The following is a 19419-nucleotide window of genomic DNA, read 5'->3' on the forward strand; positions in this document are numbered from 1 at the left end:
TCGATTTTACTGGACACATCGAAATTAAGGCAAGCAAAGGCCGAAGCGTCAGAACATTGCTAGCATACGTTGCAGTATTTGTTTGTCTAGCAACGAAAGCCATTCATCTAGAACTGGTATCAGAACTCTCCAGTACAGCATTCTTATCGGCTTTCAAACGGTTTTGTGCACGTAGAGGTACGCCACGGGACATGTACAGCGACAACGGCACGAATTTTGTGGGTGCAAATCGAATCCTACGCCAACAATACAAATGCATTATACAAAACATTGACAACTTCTTCTTAGGCAAAATATTAGAAATGGGAGTTCAATGGCACTTCAATGCCCCGATATGGCCTAGCGCAGGCGGACTGTGGGAAGCAGCGGTGAAGAGCATGAAATATCATCTCAAACGGGTCATTGGAGATCAACGTCTGACATACGAAGAATTTACCACCTTACTGTGTCAGATAGAAGCTTGCTTGAACTCGCGACCACTGTGTACCGTTTCAGAGAACGTCGAAGATATCAACTGTTTGACTCCTGGACATTTTCTAACCGGTACATCACTCATGACAATTCCAGAACCCGACACTGACAAAACCTACCGTTTAAACACGAGATGGCAAATGGTACAACAACTTAGCAAGGACTTCTGGAAGAAGTGGTCGCAAGAGTATCTTCAACAAAACTACAAGTAAGACAAAAGTGGAAACGACAGAATACTGACATAAAGAAAAATGACATTGTATGCATCAAAGATGAAAAATTACCTGCAGGAAAATGGGCACTGGGTCGTGTAGCGGAGTTACACCCTGGAAAGGACGGCCACACTAGAGTTGTGACATTACAAACGGCAAAAGGCGAAATTAAACGACCTATTACAAAACTGGTCCCCCTAGTGGAGGATGACGAACAACACAACCCTGACACTGACAGACTACCCAAAACCAGACGAAACCGCGGCAAAGGACTTACCTGGAACAGCTTAGTATGTTATATGCTGATGCTAGTTACAATTTTGATAACACCTACTGTCCAACAAGATATCACACTTACTCAACTGACAAAAAATCAAACACTTTACTTTGACAAGATAGCAGATCTGCAAGAAATTAGAGATGAATGGAAACTGGTATTCTATTACAACATGACAAACTATTGGCGCAATGTGGACACCTTGCAAGAATTCGTAGCTCATATAAAGCAAGCTCGTTGTGAAGATTGGATGATGCAGTTCCATGTTCTAGTTAACCAACTTGAACAAAGCACGAGTGAACTGAATTACTATAACGAATTACTGAGGTCCCAGCGAATAATTCAACACAGGTTCAAAAGAGGATTGGTCGACGGAGTAGGATATGTTGCAAATTCGCTATTTGGAGTGTTAGATCAACGCTTTGCCGACCAATACGAACAGGATATCAACACAATCCAACACAATGAAAATCATTTATTGCAATTGCTTAAAAACCAGACAAGTGTTTTGGAAACCGAAAACAACATTGTACAGCGTAACGAAGCAACAATGGTGAAGCAGTTCACGTTAATCAACGATCATCTCACGTCCCTAGAGAACAAGACGCTCAAAGATAAACTTGAGACTTCACATGCATTCTACATTATTACATCGGCGATAGCTGCAGAAAGAATGGCCCAAAACTTAAAAGATATTCAAGAATCACTCATCAATACCTTGACAAATATGTATCAAGGACATATGGACGTACATCTATTATCACCAACCCAAATGCAAAGCGAACTAAATAGAATAGCTCGACTACTACCTCGTGACTCTACACTACCTGAAGTCCGTAATGACATTCGAGACATCTACAAGCTGTTCAGAATTCATGCACGCATAACACAGCATTACCTGTTGATGGAAATAAAGGTCCCGATCTTGAGTGATGCCCTATACGAACTTAACAGACTTATTAGCATTCCTCAACGTATCGACATAAATCGGGTAATGTATGTTATTCCCAACTCTGCATTAATGGCATTTAATGCCAACCAATACTCATTTATACCCCTAGACCAGTCTGATATTAATGCATGCCAGAAATTACATGACCAATCTCTCCTGTGCAAACTAAATCATCCTATTTATAACACCGGTGATCGTCACAAATCTATCTGCGACGTACAGCTGATTCGAGATAATGAAGAACACAGCATTTATTGCCACACGGAAATAAAAATATGCGCTGACAAATGGGTCAAATTACATAAGCAAAACACCTGGTTCTATTATTGTTGTGGCACGTGCGAAGTACAATTAGTGTGCGGCACTCAAATGACATCGGAGACATTACGTCACTCGGGTTTGATAACGCTGAATCAAGGATGCACCTTGCAAGGCGATTCATTCACATTGCATGCATATATGGAACATACAAGTAACATTTTAGTGAATGAACCATATGCGATACTCGCGCCCACTATCTCTCCAATTAACAACATAATCAATACTTCGATTCGTAACTCATCGTTGCATATTGAAACGCACGAAGAGAGATTCAAGAAGATTGACACGCAACTACGCTCTATAGAAGAACAGTCTAAGCTAGACATTTTATCCTCTCACGACGTTCATCATTACGTCGCAATCTATGTGGTTGTTACGATTAGCATTGCACTGTTTGTAACATCTCTGTTCCTTTGGCGAAAGATGGCCACCCAAAGACAAGTGGCGGGTCCGCAAGACGCGAGAAGCAGAAGCAGACGAAAAGAAAATCAAGACATCGAGGACAGAACCTGTGAAATCGACAATCGGGACCCAAAAATGTCGTGTGCTAACCCTACCTCAAGTGAAGTGAAATTTGACACTGAAATTCATAGTGACGTGTGCTAATTTATTATTATAGTGATATTACATTTATAGACTTTAAATATAATTCTGCATAGTAGTCATAGTTCAATTCTATTTACATTAGTCTTTACTTAACCATTCTACATTTCTTTTCTTTTACATTCTTATTTGTTATTGCTGTTATTCTTATTGTTTATTTAAGTAGTCTTTTTCTGTGTGTGGCAATATGTACGGTGCACGTACATGAATTTTTAAAAATACACTTATTGCAATAAATAAGTTAGCTAGTAGGCTCGTGCATTTGCACTTTGGACGCAACCTACATTTGGCAGTGCATTGACACTAACATATTGCATTCTTCGATGCAAATTATGTATCGTAATTTTATTATATTTTAGTGTTCAATTAGACGTGGTTTGAATCGGACAACTTGCATTTTTATTTAGATTCATCCCGTCGGGCATTCAGTGACATCATTTTGCACTCCATATTGACATTCCACATTTAAGTGACAATTTGCACTACATTTGCATTGACAATACTTATGTAAGGGAGCCCCCTTACAAACCGGGCTATGTTAAGTACACTAGTGGGCATATCGAATAGGTTAGGTGACATATTGGGAAGCTCGGGTGACACCTCGGATGGCTTGTATAACACTCCTGAAAATATCAAGTTGGTATATATCTATACTCTTGAGTGTATCACACAGAAAGGGTGACACTCATGACAATACTAGCATATTAGCGACTCTTGAGGTATATCTATCAAGACTCGTGGCTATATCGGATGGCTTACATAACACTCATACAAATATCAAGTAGTATCGGGTGACACTCACAGCAGGAGCCAGTGCCAGCAGCAGCGCGAGCGGAGCAGCGCAGACAGCCAGCAGCGGCACCACGTGCTGGTGCTTCAGCTGGCTGAGGATCGACAGCTCCTGGCGCAGCCCGCAGTAGTATCGGGTGACACTATTAAGTTCAGGGTGACACTCACAGCAGGAGCCAGTGCCAGCAGCAGCGCGAGCGGAGCAGCGCAGACAGCCAGCAGCGGCACCACGTGCTGGTGCTTCAGCTGGCTGAGGATCGACAGCTCCTGGCGCAGCCCGCAGTATGCGCGGCAAGCTGCTGCAGTCGGTTCGCGTTCCCACCGGGATAACGCTGCCTGGAGTAGAAAAGAATATATGGGTGGTAAAATCTGTGTCGCCTTGTCCCAATTATTTTTGGGTGGACTTCAATTTTAGCGGGTGCAGCTGACTAGTGTGCTACATGGAGCGACTGGCAAAAAAAAACCCTTGGTGAGACTGGTTGTCAGACTGTCTAGCTTCCCGTAAAGACCCGTACCCGTAACAACTGTCAAAATTGTTCAAATGATAGCCGTGACCCACCACTTTATCATGACTTCTGAAACACGGAAGAACTCGTCATGACATACATGAACTGATCAAGTCCTATGATCAATCTAACCGTTTGTCTGTTACTAACAGCCAGTTTCTTCATCGAAAGTAAAAGCCAAAGTAATGTCATAAAGTAAAAGTAACGGTCAAATTCGTTTTTTCAAGTAACAGCAAAACTAATAGATAAAATCGTTAAAAACGAATTTGACCGTTACTTTTACTTTATACTTTTGATGAAGAAACTGGCTGTAAGGTACGAGCAGCCTAGCTCAAACGCCTTTTAAACCTTTACATACAAAAACTCACCTTATAAGCATGATGAGCAGCCGCATCACTGCTGGCGGGTGGCGGGACTGGCTGCAAAGCCTTCAGCGCCACGTCGATGGCGCTGGCGCCGGGGGGGCGCCACGTGGCCGCCAGCACCGTGCCGAACGCGCCACGCCCCGCCACCGCGCCACGGGAGATGTGCTCCCAGCGGGCCCGTTTGGATTCTTCTACGTCGAGGAGGAGCTGGGAGTAAGAATATTTATCATATAACATTAATACATACACTATTTGTATGAAAAAAAATATACGACAAATGAAATTACTTGAAATTAAAATAAATAATATTAGTTGCTAGGTACTGATAGTCACATACTATATATTCCTAAAAAATAATTACGTTTTATTTTATTGAAAAAAAGAAGGAATTATTTTATTGTAAGCGCTGTGTGCACCCCTCCAAAATGTATTTTAATAGCAGCGTTTTACCTGAAATAAAACGCATATTAAATACTTACCTTATTTGAAGCTTACTAGTTTGAGATAGGCACCTACGTGTTTTCCGCTTTTATCTCCGTCCTTTTCTACCCCATATCTTGCATCTCTCTCGCACACCGACCAGTTTCACTCCCCACCAGGCAGGAGGCGACGAGTGTTCTCGGCGGCCACAGTTCGTCATTGAGTCGAAAACACCAGGCAGAAATTAAAATGTAAGCTTCAAATAAGGTAAGTATTTAATATGCGTTTTATTTCAGGTAAAACGCTGCTATTAAATTCTTGACCGTTATTTGAAGCTTACTAGTTTGAGACGTGTTTGTTATCGCCTGGTGGAAGTGGACGCCAATGTGAGCAAAAGCACAATGAAATTGTGTATGTAAATAGGTACTTAGGTACACGAGTAATCACATGTAAGTATGTGTATTGCGTCCTGGAATACTAATGTAATCAAAGTTAACTGGTACTGGTACTCAGCTACATCCTGTTAGACTGGAAGCCGACCCCAACATAGTTGGGAAATGGGCTCGAAGGATGAGTAATAAAAATTAAAAGAGAGATGCAAGAACAAAAGCAAAATTGATTTCATTTTCTAATAGTAATTAACAAAAACATTGCGATACTTCTTAATAACAATAGTAACAAAAATATAGACATTAATCAGCTGGATTAATTAAATAATCGAGATAACTTGCTACTTCTATTTAGTGGGTATCTTTCCCTTCTGTAAAAATGGGCAAATGTATTGCCTGATCGCCAATTACCCTTTGCTAATATATCGTCCAAAAGTATATTGTCAACACAGATTTTGACGCTACCGCCGAGTGGAAGCTTCCTGGGGTTGTAGTTATTCCTGCCTCTTTTAACAATGTCTTAATCCACCCGCATCATCGTTCGGGTGCCTGCCTTTGGTTGGCCTCTAACGGATATAAATAAATTTAAGGAATTAGCCGATGTCCGTCTATCTTCTAACAAGGCTTTAGTCTTTCTGACCCAATACACTGGACTTAGATTTATATTTTCCTGATTATCCATCAAACAACAACCCGACTGCCTATGACTAGAACTGTCGGTCTTAGAGCCAAAGACTGGCCATAAGATTAAATTATCTTTGTTGTTTTTGAAATGTTCTGGGTCTATTGCAAGCAAGGAAAGATCATGGACTCGCCTTTCCGAAACAAGCTAGCAAAAGAAAGAGCAGCAGTGTGCCTGGAAGTTGCAAATGGATTATTCTCGTCTACGTTTACTGCACTTAAGTAGGTTACCAATTGGTCATTATTCCAGATGGACGGCTTCCCGGGGAACAGGTTTGCTCAGCGCTATTGATTTTAAATTGTGTCCGACTAGAACGTGTGAACCTAGCTCTCCAGTGGTTTCTGCATTGCATAGTGTAGCTATAACTGACTTGTGTAATAAAATAGTATTGTATGTTAGTTTATTTACTATGTGTAAGTCTGCTAAAAATTGGGTAAGTATAGGTCCAAATAGGGATTCAAGGATTCATAGGATCCAATTTCATACTTTTCGCCCCAATTTAACCATCGACTCCAAGCTGATTGATAAGTGTTGCGTGTGGATTGAAGAAGACTTCAGTCGGAGAGACTCCTTGTCCCTCCCCCCCCCCATTTCCCTGACCTTGGCAGGGGGTATCCCCGTTGCTGTGTCTATCGGTTTCTGCTCGAGGTTCATCAGTGTGTAGGGTACTGCTAATGATCGGGACTTCAAATCTGCTCGCCAAAATACCTGGTGCCACCGAAGGAACTACTATGAGATTAACTCCCGTTCCTGAATTGAGATGACTGAGGACCTACGGTATAAGGTAAGGTGGCGGTAATACCCATGCTAGCGGGTAAGTCAAAACTTGAGAAAAAGGTATCGTGGAACCCCGCTTTCGGGTCCTTCAGATCTAGGGGCACGTAGTACACAACTATGTGTCCCTGGGCTCGCTTCGAGGCAAGTAGGTCCACTGCTGATACAAGATGCCACTCCGGTGGAGGTTTGTGTCGGGAGAGATGGTCTGCCTGACTGTTGAATAGGGCTGGTATATGATTCACGACGTGATAGATTTGATACAGCTCAAGATAACTGAATACTCTGTACGTCAAGTTCGGTAGGCTCCTTGATCGGGTGCCACCTTGATTTCTTAGATATGACACCACAGTCCCATTTTTGCATTGAAAAATGGCTGTTGATCTCTTTAGCAACTTGCCGTGATTTTCCAGTTAATACTGCAAGCATCTCTTTCAGATCGCAGTGAAAGCCTTTTTCTCTCTCGTTCCATGAACCCATTACGGGAGTTCCGTTCAGTTGTGCCCCCATCCTACATCGGAGGCGTCCGTGGTTATAAGGTGACAGGGAAGTGGCGAATGAATATCCAAGGTTTGGTGGCAGCTGACCAGCCACCACTTTAGATCTGCTAAGGCATCTGCTGGTAGGTTCAACATTGCTATACTCCATTCACCGAGCCGTGAGCCCACAATGTAACCAAAGAATGACACTTTTTCAAAATGGTGGGTATAACCCGACCGATGACAAAAACGTCACATTTTTATGTAAAATGTTCTTAGTATCGTGGTCTTCAATTAAGTAGGGTTCTATGTATGACAGTCAAGACTTCTAGGTTCATTTTACATGTAAACGATTTACTACATATTTCATTAAAATTAAGAAAATAATTTACGGCCTTTATTATACATATTTGATTTCAAATAAGTTTGAAAAGATTGCATAAGTTCCACAGACATCGTTCTAAAATATCATTTCTAATGTTGTCAGTATATTACTTTCGTAGTTATTTTTATAAAATATGATCATTACTTCAATCGTGACTTATAAGAACCCTTTTTATGGTTTGTTCACCGTTTGGCTCACGGTTCCATGAATAGGGTAGGTATAGATTGCTGTTCAACACTGCATTGAGGAAAGTGAGGAGAGCCCGGTAATGCAGTCTGCCGTATGGAACAACGAAAACTTGCGAAGTTTAAAAGTCCTATCAAGCTATGCAGGTCTTCTAAGTTTGTCGTGCTGTTTGTCACGTAGTGCGTTTTGTCATTATCTTGTTGATAATGCTTGCGATTTATTCACTTGCCATCCAAAACGTGGTGCAAATGATCCCAAAGTAGGCAAATATATCTTGGTGAGCCACCAGAAAATCGAGATACACAATTATAAGTAACCCTTGAGTTTTCAAAGTTTGAGCCACCCAAATTGGTCACTGTGGCGAAGGTCTTGGGTGCCGTGCTTAAGCCAAATGGTAGGCACGTAATCTGAAGCAGTCTTCTTCTGTATACTAGTCGAAGAACATGTCTGTGACCTCCGGCTACCGGAAGGTAGAAGTAAGCCTGGGCGAGATCCACTTGCACAGCCATTCGTCTTTCTGAAGAAACTCTAGCACCCGAAAAACATTTATTAAACTGAAGGGTTCCGTAATTATGAACTTGTTGAGAACCTTGAGATTGAGTATTGGACGGTTCTTTCCGTCGCCTTTTGGGCACAAGAAACATATTGGAAAGAAAGCTGGCAGAATTTGCAGCTATCAATAGAACTTTTTGTTTTATCATTTGGGATATGACGACATCCATCTCTTTGGACTCTCTGGTCAAATCTGGCATTATCTATCAAAGGTGGCTCTTGGCCAATGGTATGCGATACCCAGTTATTATTTTTGACAAGAAAGGCGGAGCTCCCATTTCTTTCCATTGGTCTTGATATAATGTTAGGCAACCCGCCTGGAAAGTCATAACTTACGTGCCTTGTTGGACGCATCAAAGTCCGCCTGCGGTCCTGGACGCTTTCTGTTTCCTCTGTTGGACATGGTTCCTATTGTAATTTACTCGTGATATCCCAAGGGAGCTTTTAGAGTTTTGCGTCACACGCCATTCAGCGTGAGTGTGATTACCATTTCCCTTCGAGGGAAGGTTATAATGGCGACTCTTCGAAAGTCGATCCAAAAAGCCACCCTGCGAGGGTAGATTGCAATGATGGTACGACCCGCAACATGCATGATTGGTACCCTGCGAGGGTCCGTGATAATGAGCCGACCCCTGCGGGGGGTGGCTAGTATACTTACTGGTCCCTGCTTTGTAATGATGCTGCGACTCGCAAAATGCAAGATTGGTACCCTGCGCGGGTCCGTGATAATGAAACGACCCCTGTGGGGGGTGGCTAGTATACTTACTGGTCCCCACTTTGTAATGATGCTGCGTCTCGCAACATGCAAGATTGGTACCCTGCGCGGGTCCGTGAAAATGAGCCAACCCCTGTGGGGGGTGGCTAACATACTTACTGGCAGTCCTAGGCGGAGCGTACCAAGTCTTTCAAGGCCGAAAAGCATCACACGCCGAGATAATGAGCCGACCCCTACGGGGGGTGGCTAACAGACTTACTGGCAGTCCGAGGGGAGCGTACCAAGTCTTTCAAGGCCGAAAAGCATCACACGCCGAGATAATGAGCCGACCCCTACGGGGGGTGGCTAACAGACTTACTGGCAGTCCGAGGGGAGCGTACCAAGTCTTTCAAGGCCGAAAACCATCACACGCCGTGATAATGAGCCGACCCCCATGGGAGGTGGCTAACAGACTTACTGGTAGTCCGAGGGGAGCGTACCAAGTCTTTCAAGGCCGAAAAGCTTTCTTGACACCATCAGCCCTCTTCAAGTGCGGTAGTGATCAGTCCGAACTAAGGAGATGCTGGTTGGACCGCACCTCACACCATTCTTTTTTGTCAAACCGTTGAACGCCTTGCAGGATTGAACTAGGGCCACAGGTGCCTTAGGAACTTCGGGCTTGCTTTCTTTTCCATAGTCACGTGCACGGGCTGTGGTAGCTTTATTATTTACCGCATCTGTATTTGCTTTATAAGTCACTCATTCTGAAAACAAATTACTGAAAAAAAAGTACACGGAAGAAACTCGTGACAAAAAAGGGGTAGATGTACAAAATATTAACACTTGATTTCGCAAAATCGAATATCGAACGGTAAAACCGTTAACAAATTGTATAAAATATTATAAACTCACCTGTGTTCTGCGAGAGCACTGAGTTTATTTTTCAACGAAATACTACAGCGGTTGGTTAGACAACCTTCTCGGGCGGAAAACAAGACGCCAATGACGAACTGTGGCCGCCGAGAACACTCGTCGCCTCCTGCCTGGTGGGGAGTGAAACTGGTCGGTGTGCGAGAGAGATGCAAGATATGGGGTAGAAAAGGACGGAGATAAAAGCGGAAAACACGTAGGTGCCTATCTCAAACTAGTAAGCTTCAAATAACGGTCAAGAATTTAATAGATTATTTTATATTTTTCATGTACTGCTGTTGATGCTTCATGAATAAGTACATAGATCCTCAGCCTTATTGTCCCAATATAAGATACAGGCTTTCTTCTCGTACAGAAAAGAAATGAGCATAAATAACCACGTGCATCAGAATCATCAGAGACTGATCGAAACAATGTTTTAGTTGAATGAAAATATGTACACTAGAATGGAAAGGTTTCTTTTAGACAATTAAAAAAAATAGTTTCCAAAACCTCGTTAGATGGCGTTGTACGTACTATGTTACTGGCCCTTGGACAAAATGCCAAGGCAAAATGCAAACTGCCTCGTTGGTCTAGTGGTCGCAAGCGCGGCTGCTGTTCTCGAGGTCTCGGGTTCGATTCCCGGGTCGGGCCGAAATCGCTTTGTGGGTTTTCTTGAACTTTCACAAAGCAGCCCGTAGTCTGGAAGTTGGTGATTGATTCACCCGTGCATCGGAGAGCACGTAAATGTCGGTCCTGCGCCTGATCTCTTTCCGGTTGTGTCGGATTGCCGTCCCATCGGGCTATGAGAGTGAAGGAATAGTGAGTGCACCGCAGTCCAAGCAAATGCTCGTGCACTATAATATGTCCCGCGCAGCTGGCTGATCTCCTTAAATGAGAACAGCCGCCGTGGCCGAAATCGGCCGTGGACGCCATTATTATCCTCGTCACAGCCACGTTGGATACACTTGCCCATTCTCATCACGCTGGGCACGCGTATTGGTGAACGCAGTGTGAAATCTTATTAGCTTCGGAGATGCCCATCTCAAAGCAAGGCATTTTATATCCCACTTGGTACTCCGCAATGGTGAAACCGCCACCACTCGGTGACCAGAGCATCGTCTGTTGTTCATCAGGCTCGACCACAGGCAGGTAAGGTTGGCAATTGGTGCAGGACGATTTTGGTTTGCCTCCTCTCTACTGTATGACACTCACAGTATCGGGCGCCACGGCTCCTCGCTGCAGCAGCTGCGCGTGCGTGGGGCACTGCAGGCGCGTGTTGCTGCAGCCCGCTAGGATGCACTGTTCTACTGTCCATGCTGTGGCTATGCTGTATGTCTGTCCGTCTGGGTTCACTATGCCTTCTACTGAACCGAGGCGGGATGATGCTGGAAGGGAAATAGGAAAATATTACTTCTTCTTACGACCTCAAACGGCTCAAAAGATAACTCTTAACAAGGTTATTAGGCCACCAGCGGGGCCCAACAGGGCCAATATCTGCCGGGACTGTGGGATTGTTCGAAAGAGTTACCGCGGCTCTGGTACATAAAAAGGCCTACGACGGAACTCGACGGTTTTTAGTCAGTAAGAGTCTGACACTCCCTCACCGCTGCTAACCCACAGCGGGAGGGGTCATTTGAAGATTTTTACGTCGTTAAAAAAAAGGTTATTAGGCCACTATCTTATGTACTGCTTATTTGTCTCCTTATGTAATACCCTTATACTTTTTATCTGCCTCCCTATGCACTCAATTATTTAATTGCTTATGTACCTCCTTATATACGACTCCTTCGTAATCTCCTTATATACTTCCCTTCGCACTTTTTATTTACTGTTTAATGTACTCTCTTATCTAAATACATAGACGAAAAAATTTACTATATTATATAAAAATACTCTTATTTCTTACCATTAGACTCAGCGCCAACCCCGCTGTCGCCATCCGAAGTCCTGGACTCTTCCGACAATCGCAATCGCCTTGGTTCCGCCGCCCCTAGCTCTAGTCTTCTGAATGCCTGCAATATTATAATAATATCTTCATGGGATGCCTAAAGAGAGACGCTTCATGGGATGTCCTCTCTAAGTTTGTATGTACTTTCTAAGAATATCTTGGACTCCAATGACTGTGTTTCAGATGGCACGAAACTGTAGGTCCTGGCTGTCATTGAACATCCTTGGCAGTCGTTACGGGTAGTCAGAAGCCAGTAAGTTTGACACCAATCTTACCAAAGGGTATTGGGTCGTCCGGGTAGCTGGGTTGAGGAGGTCAGATGGAGCAGTCGCTCCTTGTAAAGCACTGGTACTCAGCTACATCCGGTTAGACTGGAAGCCGACCCCAACATAGTTGGGAAAAAGGCTTGGAGGAGTGGGCTTACCTGAGAAGTGTGGCTCTTCCTAAAGCTTATCATTATTTGCCTAATAGTGCGCTTACCTGTGCTGTGCTTAAAGATGAGACGTAGAAGGTTGTCATGGTATGGGCATGTAATGAGGAGGGATGATACGCATGCAACAAACAGTGTGCTAAGTATGAATGTAGATGGATGGAGAGGAAGAGGAAGACCTAAGAAAAGATGGATGGATTGCCTGAAAGATGACATGAATAGGAAGGGAGTGAGTGTCAGTATGACGAGTGACAGGTGAAAATGGAAGAGGATGACATATTGCGCCGATCCCAAATAAAATTGGGAACAGGGCAGGAGGAAGAAGTAGTCTTACCTGAGCTAATTGCGGGTCGTGCTCGGGCGGCGGTTGCGGCTGCGGGCGCAGGCATTCGGGACACGGCACTATGCGAGTTATAAGGCAGCGGCCTTCTGATGTGTGGACGAAACGGGTACCTGAAAATATAAGGGATATCTTGTTAATATATGGATGAAAAGATAAAAACATGCCAAAAGGCGCAACGACCGGGCTGAAAACATGAGAAAAAAAATACGTAGCCATTTTTAACCGACTTCCCAAAAAGGAGGAGGTTCTCAATTCGTCGGGATCATTTTTTTTTTATTCAGGTCAGGATCTGATGATGGAAACCCTGAGAAATCGAGGGCAACTTTCGAAAATTGTAGGCATACGTAGAATAAAAACTTGTCATTAAGGCGTATGTCTGATAACACTATGCGATGGTGAAGGTTTGAAGCTGACCTGATGATGGAGACCAGAGAGAGTCGAGGGAACTCGACAACTGAATGTGTAAACTGCCTCGTGTTTGGGCTTATATTATTCGTATTGACAAGACCTTTGCAACAGTGAAGGTTTGGAGCTGACCTGATGATGGAGACCAGAGAAGGTCGAGGGAACTCGACAACTGAAGACGTAAACTACCTCGTGTTTGGGCTTATTTTATTCGTATTGATGAGAACCTTCCACTTATGCAGATAGTGACAACTATTATGTTTGTCACTGAAAAGTTTAAAATAAAAACTTTTTACAAAAAAATATAACCGACAGTAAAAAGTGTACTAATGTTTTTGGAAATCAGTTGTTTTTTACAAACTTCCCGAAAAGGGTCTCAGTTTAGAAGCTTGTTTGCTCTTTTTTGTTTCAAGAGGTTCTTCCTTAATACGTTTGATTAAAGGATTAAAAAAAAATTGGAACATGGACATGGAAAAAAATATAACCGACTCCCAAAAACACTGAAAAGCAAAAAAAAACTATTCTTATGTGCATCGGCCTAGAAGTCAGTGTCTTATGGATGTACCTGAGTTTATACGCCACCGACTTCTAGGCCAATGCACATAAGAATAGTTTTTTTTTGCTTTTCAGTGTTTTTGGGAGTCGGTTATATTTTTTTCCATGTCCATGTTCCAATTTTTCTTTAATCCTTTAATCAAACGTATTAAGGAAGAACCTCTTGAAACAAAAAAGAGCAAACAAGCTTCTAAACTGAGACCCTTTTCGGGAAGTTTGTAAAAAACAACTGATTTCCAAAAACATTAGTACACTTTTTGAGTGTTGCCCTCAATTTCATGGTTACCATCATCAGATCCTGACTGAATTGATGTCTGTTGGAGCACTGCAGAAATGTGCTCTTTCCAATAAAAAAAAACTGTTCACAAATCTTGTAAATATCGCTAGAGACACGAAAAAGCACCGAGCCAAGTTAGAAGTCGTTTAAGGAAGCGGCTAGGCGGACTCACCGAGGGAAGGATACCAGTCTTCTAGCAGTAGATCCACGTGGTCTGACACTAAAGCCAGCACTTTGGCGAGGGTCTCATGATGCTCTGTCTAAGGAAGCGGCTAGGCGGACTCACCGAGGGAAGGATACCAGTCTTCTAGCAGCAGATCCACGTGGTCTGACACTAGAGCCAGCACTTTGGCGAGGGTCTCATGATGCTCTGTCTAAGGAAGCGGCTAGGCGGACTCACCGAGGGAAGGATACCAGTCTTCCAGCAGCAGATCCATGTGGTCTGACACTAGAGCCAGCACTTTGGCGAGGGTCTCATGATGGGGCTCCAAGCTGATGCTCTGTAAATAAGAAGATTAATCAAAAATCAGATCATTTTCTGCGAACATGAAATATAAGCCTTATGTTCGGATTTCTATTATAAAACACTTGTCAGTAAAATAAGTGCCTAACTTCAGAAATGCAAAGATGCAGAAAATTGTTTGGCGGAACGAACCTTTCGAATTTTACTAGACTTTATTATTATTTTAAGTTGGCTTATAAATGCTGTTTCGAAACGTCAAGCAAGTTGCAATGACCAAAAGATTGAGTCATATAGAGAAAAAATTGATACCTAGTTAAAAAAACACGCTTTTAGCACGCACAATTTTTTTTGGACTAATTGGACTGGTGATGACGTTTCTTAGCCAGAATTTACTCTAATCAAAGACCGGGAAGTGGGTCAAATTAAGATTCCAAGATTTTCTTACATACATAGTTACAAGTGAAGCTAATATAAGCGTGTTAAAAAGCGGCAAAAAGTCCATGGACACACTACAAAAATACAATTGTTAACAATAATTTTCAAGCTATCCCTGAGAAAATTATACAGAGCAAGCTCATAATTATACAAAACGATTTAAGTGCAAATAGTGTTAAACATATAGATGAGCTACATACCTGATACCCAGCTATAGGCAGTCCATCATCTCTTCGAATCACGCACACCTGAGCCGGAAGGTAGATTTCCACGCAAGCTGAGGACTGCACGTCCAGCTCACACCAGGTACCTTCCTGACGTATTCTGAACCTGTAGGGGAAATAAAGGATTTCTTAAGACGATCTCGTGGCCAAGTAACAGCCTCACAAGGTTAAGCAAACGGTCCATGGATGGGTGACATCTGACATGATGATGTTGATAACTAGACATGCATCCAGACACAAACATACTGGAACAGACACTAATATACACGACCAGACACAAATATACCAACCCAGACAAAAATATAAACTCCTCCATTTATCATCATTCTCACCTGATAGAGGTCGTCCGACGGCACGACATCAGCGGGCCCCGGCAGTAGCGCGTCCCGCCTGGGCGGTAGCTCCCGGAGAGACAGCACGGTCAGGGCCCCGGTGGACACTCGGGCCCCACTGCGCCATAGCTTCCAGCCCCAGGAGAGCTCTCATAACAGGTATATTCCACAGACACGCAGATACACAGCCATACACACAGATACACATCCAGACACAAATATACAAAACCAGACACATATATACGCTGTCCCAAGATAGTTCTAATAACAGCTGCGTGTCAGACACACATCCAATCACAAATATACTGAGCCAGACACAAATGTACACAACCAGACACAAATATACGAAACCACAATTTTAAGTATTTTCCACCATCCTCACCTGACATTATGATACAGGTCGTCCGACGGCTCATCGTCAGCGGGCCCCGGTAGCAGCGCGTCCCGCCTGGGCGGCAACTCCCGGAGAGACAGCATGGTCAGGGCCCCGGTGGACACCCGGGCCCCGCTGCGCCATAGCTTCCAGCCCCAGGATAGTTCTAGGGCTTTGGATATTGTCTCGTCTACTTCCAACTGGAGAATGGGAATTAAATGGTCTGAATTGCCGTGTGACTAAAAGGCTAGTGCTTTGGTAGCAATATGTTGTCTATCAAAATCAAAACTATTCATATACACACACTAATACTAAAAGCTGAAAATTTTGTTTGTTTGACCTCGCTAAACACAAGAAATACCGGTCTGATTTGAAAAAAAAAATGCCAATTCAATGTAAAATAGCCAATTTATCTAATAAAGCCATCGGCTTCTTTTATCTTATTACGTGAAGTATATACTATAAAACGGCACGAGGTGACGTCCGCCCACCAGTGGCGAAGGGTGGTTTAATGAAATAGGGAAGCCGCAGCAAAAAAAAAAAAATCTGGGGGGGGGAGTTCTCAGGGATGGGGGGGGAGAGGTAATGGAGGTAATTTCTCAGTCCACCTTTTAGCACTGACTGAGAGACTGATAGTTTGAACATGTTTTCTCGAGGAATTCGGCAGATTATTAATATCTATAAAACTTTATTATCTTTAGTTAGGTATATTAACTAGGTACTAGAATCTGAGAAAACTTGGCACTAGAAACAATACATTTTAAGTATTTAATTTACAACGGCCTGTTAGCCATTGATATTTATCGTAGGTATTTATCCGTCAGGACGTTAGTAATTTTAATATAGACGTAATATTGGTAGGTAATTCACCCGAGCGGCGTGCCCGAGTTTTATAACACGTTTTTATTCTCAAAACTTAACCTTGAAAAATAAGTTCCTTCCTAAAGTAAACAATCTGTCGGATCGGAAAACAGTCTAATGCGATAAATGCTATAGGTACATTAAAAAGAAACCTGATGCCAACTGTCTACGTATCAAAATACATCATTTCAACGTAGATATCTCTATTTTCACTAGGTACACACACTGTAGTACTGTACTTGTACTGAGTACCAGGTCACACAGTGCGATCGCGGGAATTAGTAGGGAGTAATGATACTGCCAAATATTTAATCAAAATTATATACTTGGTGAATCCATAAAAATAAATAAATTCCCAACTAGGGTCATTAAATCGCGGAGAATCTTAACACCGCGATTCAGGATTTGCATAAAAATGCACAACGCCATCTATGTTGACATAATGTAACTAAAACACACACACGAACTATGTTATTTCCAAATGATACACACACTAATAAATTCAATTAAGTAATACAAAGAACAAATTGTTAATGGTATTATCTAAAACAAAATAAGAACAATGAGAGTGAATTTGTCTGATTTGTTTGTTTACATATTTGAGAAAGCGCTGTCACTCGCGCGCATAGACATAATATTATATCTATGCTCGCGCGTAGACAGATATAGCTACTCTACTCTTGACGCGTTCTTTCTCGTTCACTCGCCAGTTTTGATTGGTGGAAGCCGCTCCGTGAGCCGGCTTACCGCTCGCCCTTATTTTGCGAACATCGCGCGGCGCGGCGTGGATGACGTCACGCAAGCGTAGTTTTGTATGGAGGAGGAAGCCGCGGCTTATTTAGTAGGAGCAAAATGTTTCAAGTAATTTATAGACAATTTTTTTTACGGTGGTAGGCGTTTTGTTATACCTACATATTTAAATTGTGTGGTTTAAATGATTATATTAATTATACCTGTACCTATATTATAACTTATACCTATGCTTCTTTCTTGAAATTCGAAAGGGAAGCCGATGGGAATCGGCTTATAAGGACGCCTCGCCACTGCCGCCCACGAAAGATTGAATACGTACAAATTACATAAATAAGTATAGTTTGGATTGAAAGCCTGCTAAAAAGAAGCTAAAAAGAAGAAAGGCTTGCATTGATCTAACAACGCCTTGTTAGATCAATGCTACCTTTTGCAAGAAAACTGTACGCCACTTTTTATCTAAGAGCGCGAAGTACTTCTAACTACAACTATCTCGTTAAAAGAATAAAAACCAACATACCTCCGGCGGCAACTTATACAACGTATAAGGGGCATCGGCCAGCTGCTGATCAGCCAGCAGCCGCGCACACAGCCTCGGCCAGAAGCCGCACGGCACGTACGACAGCATCAACAGCCGCCGCAGCGGCAGACCGCCGCGACCTGATACTGACAGCTTGTGCCAGGATTCTTCTGTGGAACATCGATATTAGTTCAGCCTTTCACTAATGTTGGGGATGGCTTTCTAGACTAAAAGGATGTAACTGGGTACCAGTGTGTTACAAGGAAAGACTACCTATCTGACGTCCTCAACCCAGTTACTAGCAATCCAATATAGGTATATACAAAACCGACACAACTATACAGAACCAGACACAAGTATACATAACCAGACACAAGTATACAGAATCAGACTCAACGTATAGATATATCGGGTGATATATGGTGGCTAGACTGGTTTCTGGCTTCTGAATGCCCGTATCGACTGCCAAAGATGTTCAAATGACAGCCGGGCCCCACCAATGTATCGTGCCTGTCGAAACACACGTTGGTGTCTAAGATATACTTAGAAAGTACATACAAACTTAGAAAAGTTGCATTGGTACTTGCCTGACCTGGAATCGAGCCCACGCACTCATACTTACTGGTAACGAACTGTGAATTCCTCAAAATAAACCTAGCATATACTCACGTTAAAACGAAAAACTAACATTAGCAATAAGGTGTATAGTTATCGACACGAATCTTGAGCTCTGACCTACATCTGCGCAGAACTGATTTATTAGCAAAGAACCAATCCCGAGTGACGGCTATGACGCGATGCACTGCGGACCAATCACCGCTTTACCGCCGCTCCCGCTCTCACTTCATACCACAAAAGGGACCCAATAAATTACTTCTGCGCAGGTGAAGGTCAGAGCTCAAGATTCGTGCCGATAACTATAATATGCATGAAATAAAGGCTTTTTTATTTAATTTACTAGCTGTTGCCCGCGACTTCGTCTGCGTGGGCAATTTCGTTCATTTAATCGTTCATTGCTCATCCCCCGTAGGTGATAGCTTGATAATATATAGCCTATGTGTTGAACCGGCCCCCAGGTAATAATAATAATAATAAGCCCCGCAGGGCATCTGAGGCGGAGCCCCGCAGGGCATCTGAGGCGGAGCCCCGCAGGGCATCTGAGGCGGATGACGGGGAGTAGCGACCCCGCGGGGCTATATATCCGAGTGCTCCAGGGAGAGTATACTGTCCCCCATCTCCGGCTTGCCGGAGTGAAGCATGACGGGGGATAGGTCTCTCGCCTCTTGGCTTGCCTTCATCGGCCGGTCAGAGTGGAGTCGCTAGAGCAAGGTTAGTCCTGCTCGGAGGGTAGGTGCCTCGTGGTAAGTGGCGAGTGGGCCGGTGATGCTGGACCCACAGGGAGCGCGTGATCTGCGTTTAAAGTCCGCCGAGGTATCCTCACCCTTCTCAGCCGCTCATGCCCCTGTTGCCCTCTTGTTGCTTTTCAGTGACTGATTCCCAGGGGCCCAGTAAGTGAGTTGGCGAGTCTCCACCT

The 19419-nt window shown here is 43.4% G+C and overlaps 1 protein-coding gene across 1 annotated transcript in view; it reads right to left on the minus strand.

Moving 5' to 3' along the window:
- Positions 1 to 19419, minus strand: part of LOC124644344 (leucine-rich repeat serine/threonine-protein kinase 1-like) — a 93158-nt gene that overhangs the window by 6298 nt on the left and 67441 nt on the right. The window contains exons 35-43 of the mRNA XM_047183656.1: positions 17886 to 18055; positions 15764 to 15954; positions 15026 to 15155; positions 14328 to 14427; positions 12682 to 12800; positions 11876 to 11981; positions 11182 to 11354; positions 4500 to 4703; positions 3794 to 3961 (exon numbers count right to left, since the gene is read on the minus strand). Coding sequence (XP_047039612.1) covers positions 3794 to 3961; positions 4500 to 4703; positions 11182 to 11354; positions 11876 to 11981; positions 12682 to 12800; positions 14328 to 14427; positions 15026 to 15155; positions 15764 to 15954; positions 17886 to 18055 — 1361 coding nt within the window. The remainder of the gene's footprint in view (positions 1 to 3793; positions 3962 to 4499; positions 4704 to 11181; positions 11355 to 11875; positions 11982 to 12681; positions 12801 to 14327; positions 14428 to 15025; positions 15156 to 15763; positions 15955 to 17885; positions 18056 to 19419) is intronic.

This window comes from Helicoverpa zea, chromosome 29 (assembly GCF_022581195.2).
Source record: "Helicoverpa zea isolate HzStark_Cry1AcR chromosome 29, ilHelZeax1.1, whole genome shotgun sequence".
Classification (NCBI taxonomy): domain Eukaryota; kingdom Metazoa; phylum Arthropoda; class Insecta; order Lepidoptera; family Noctuidae; genus Helicoverpa; species Helicoverpa zea.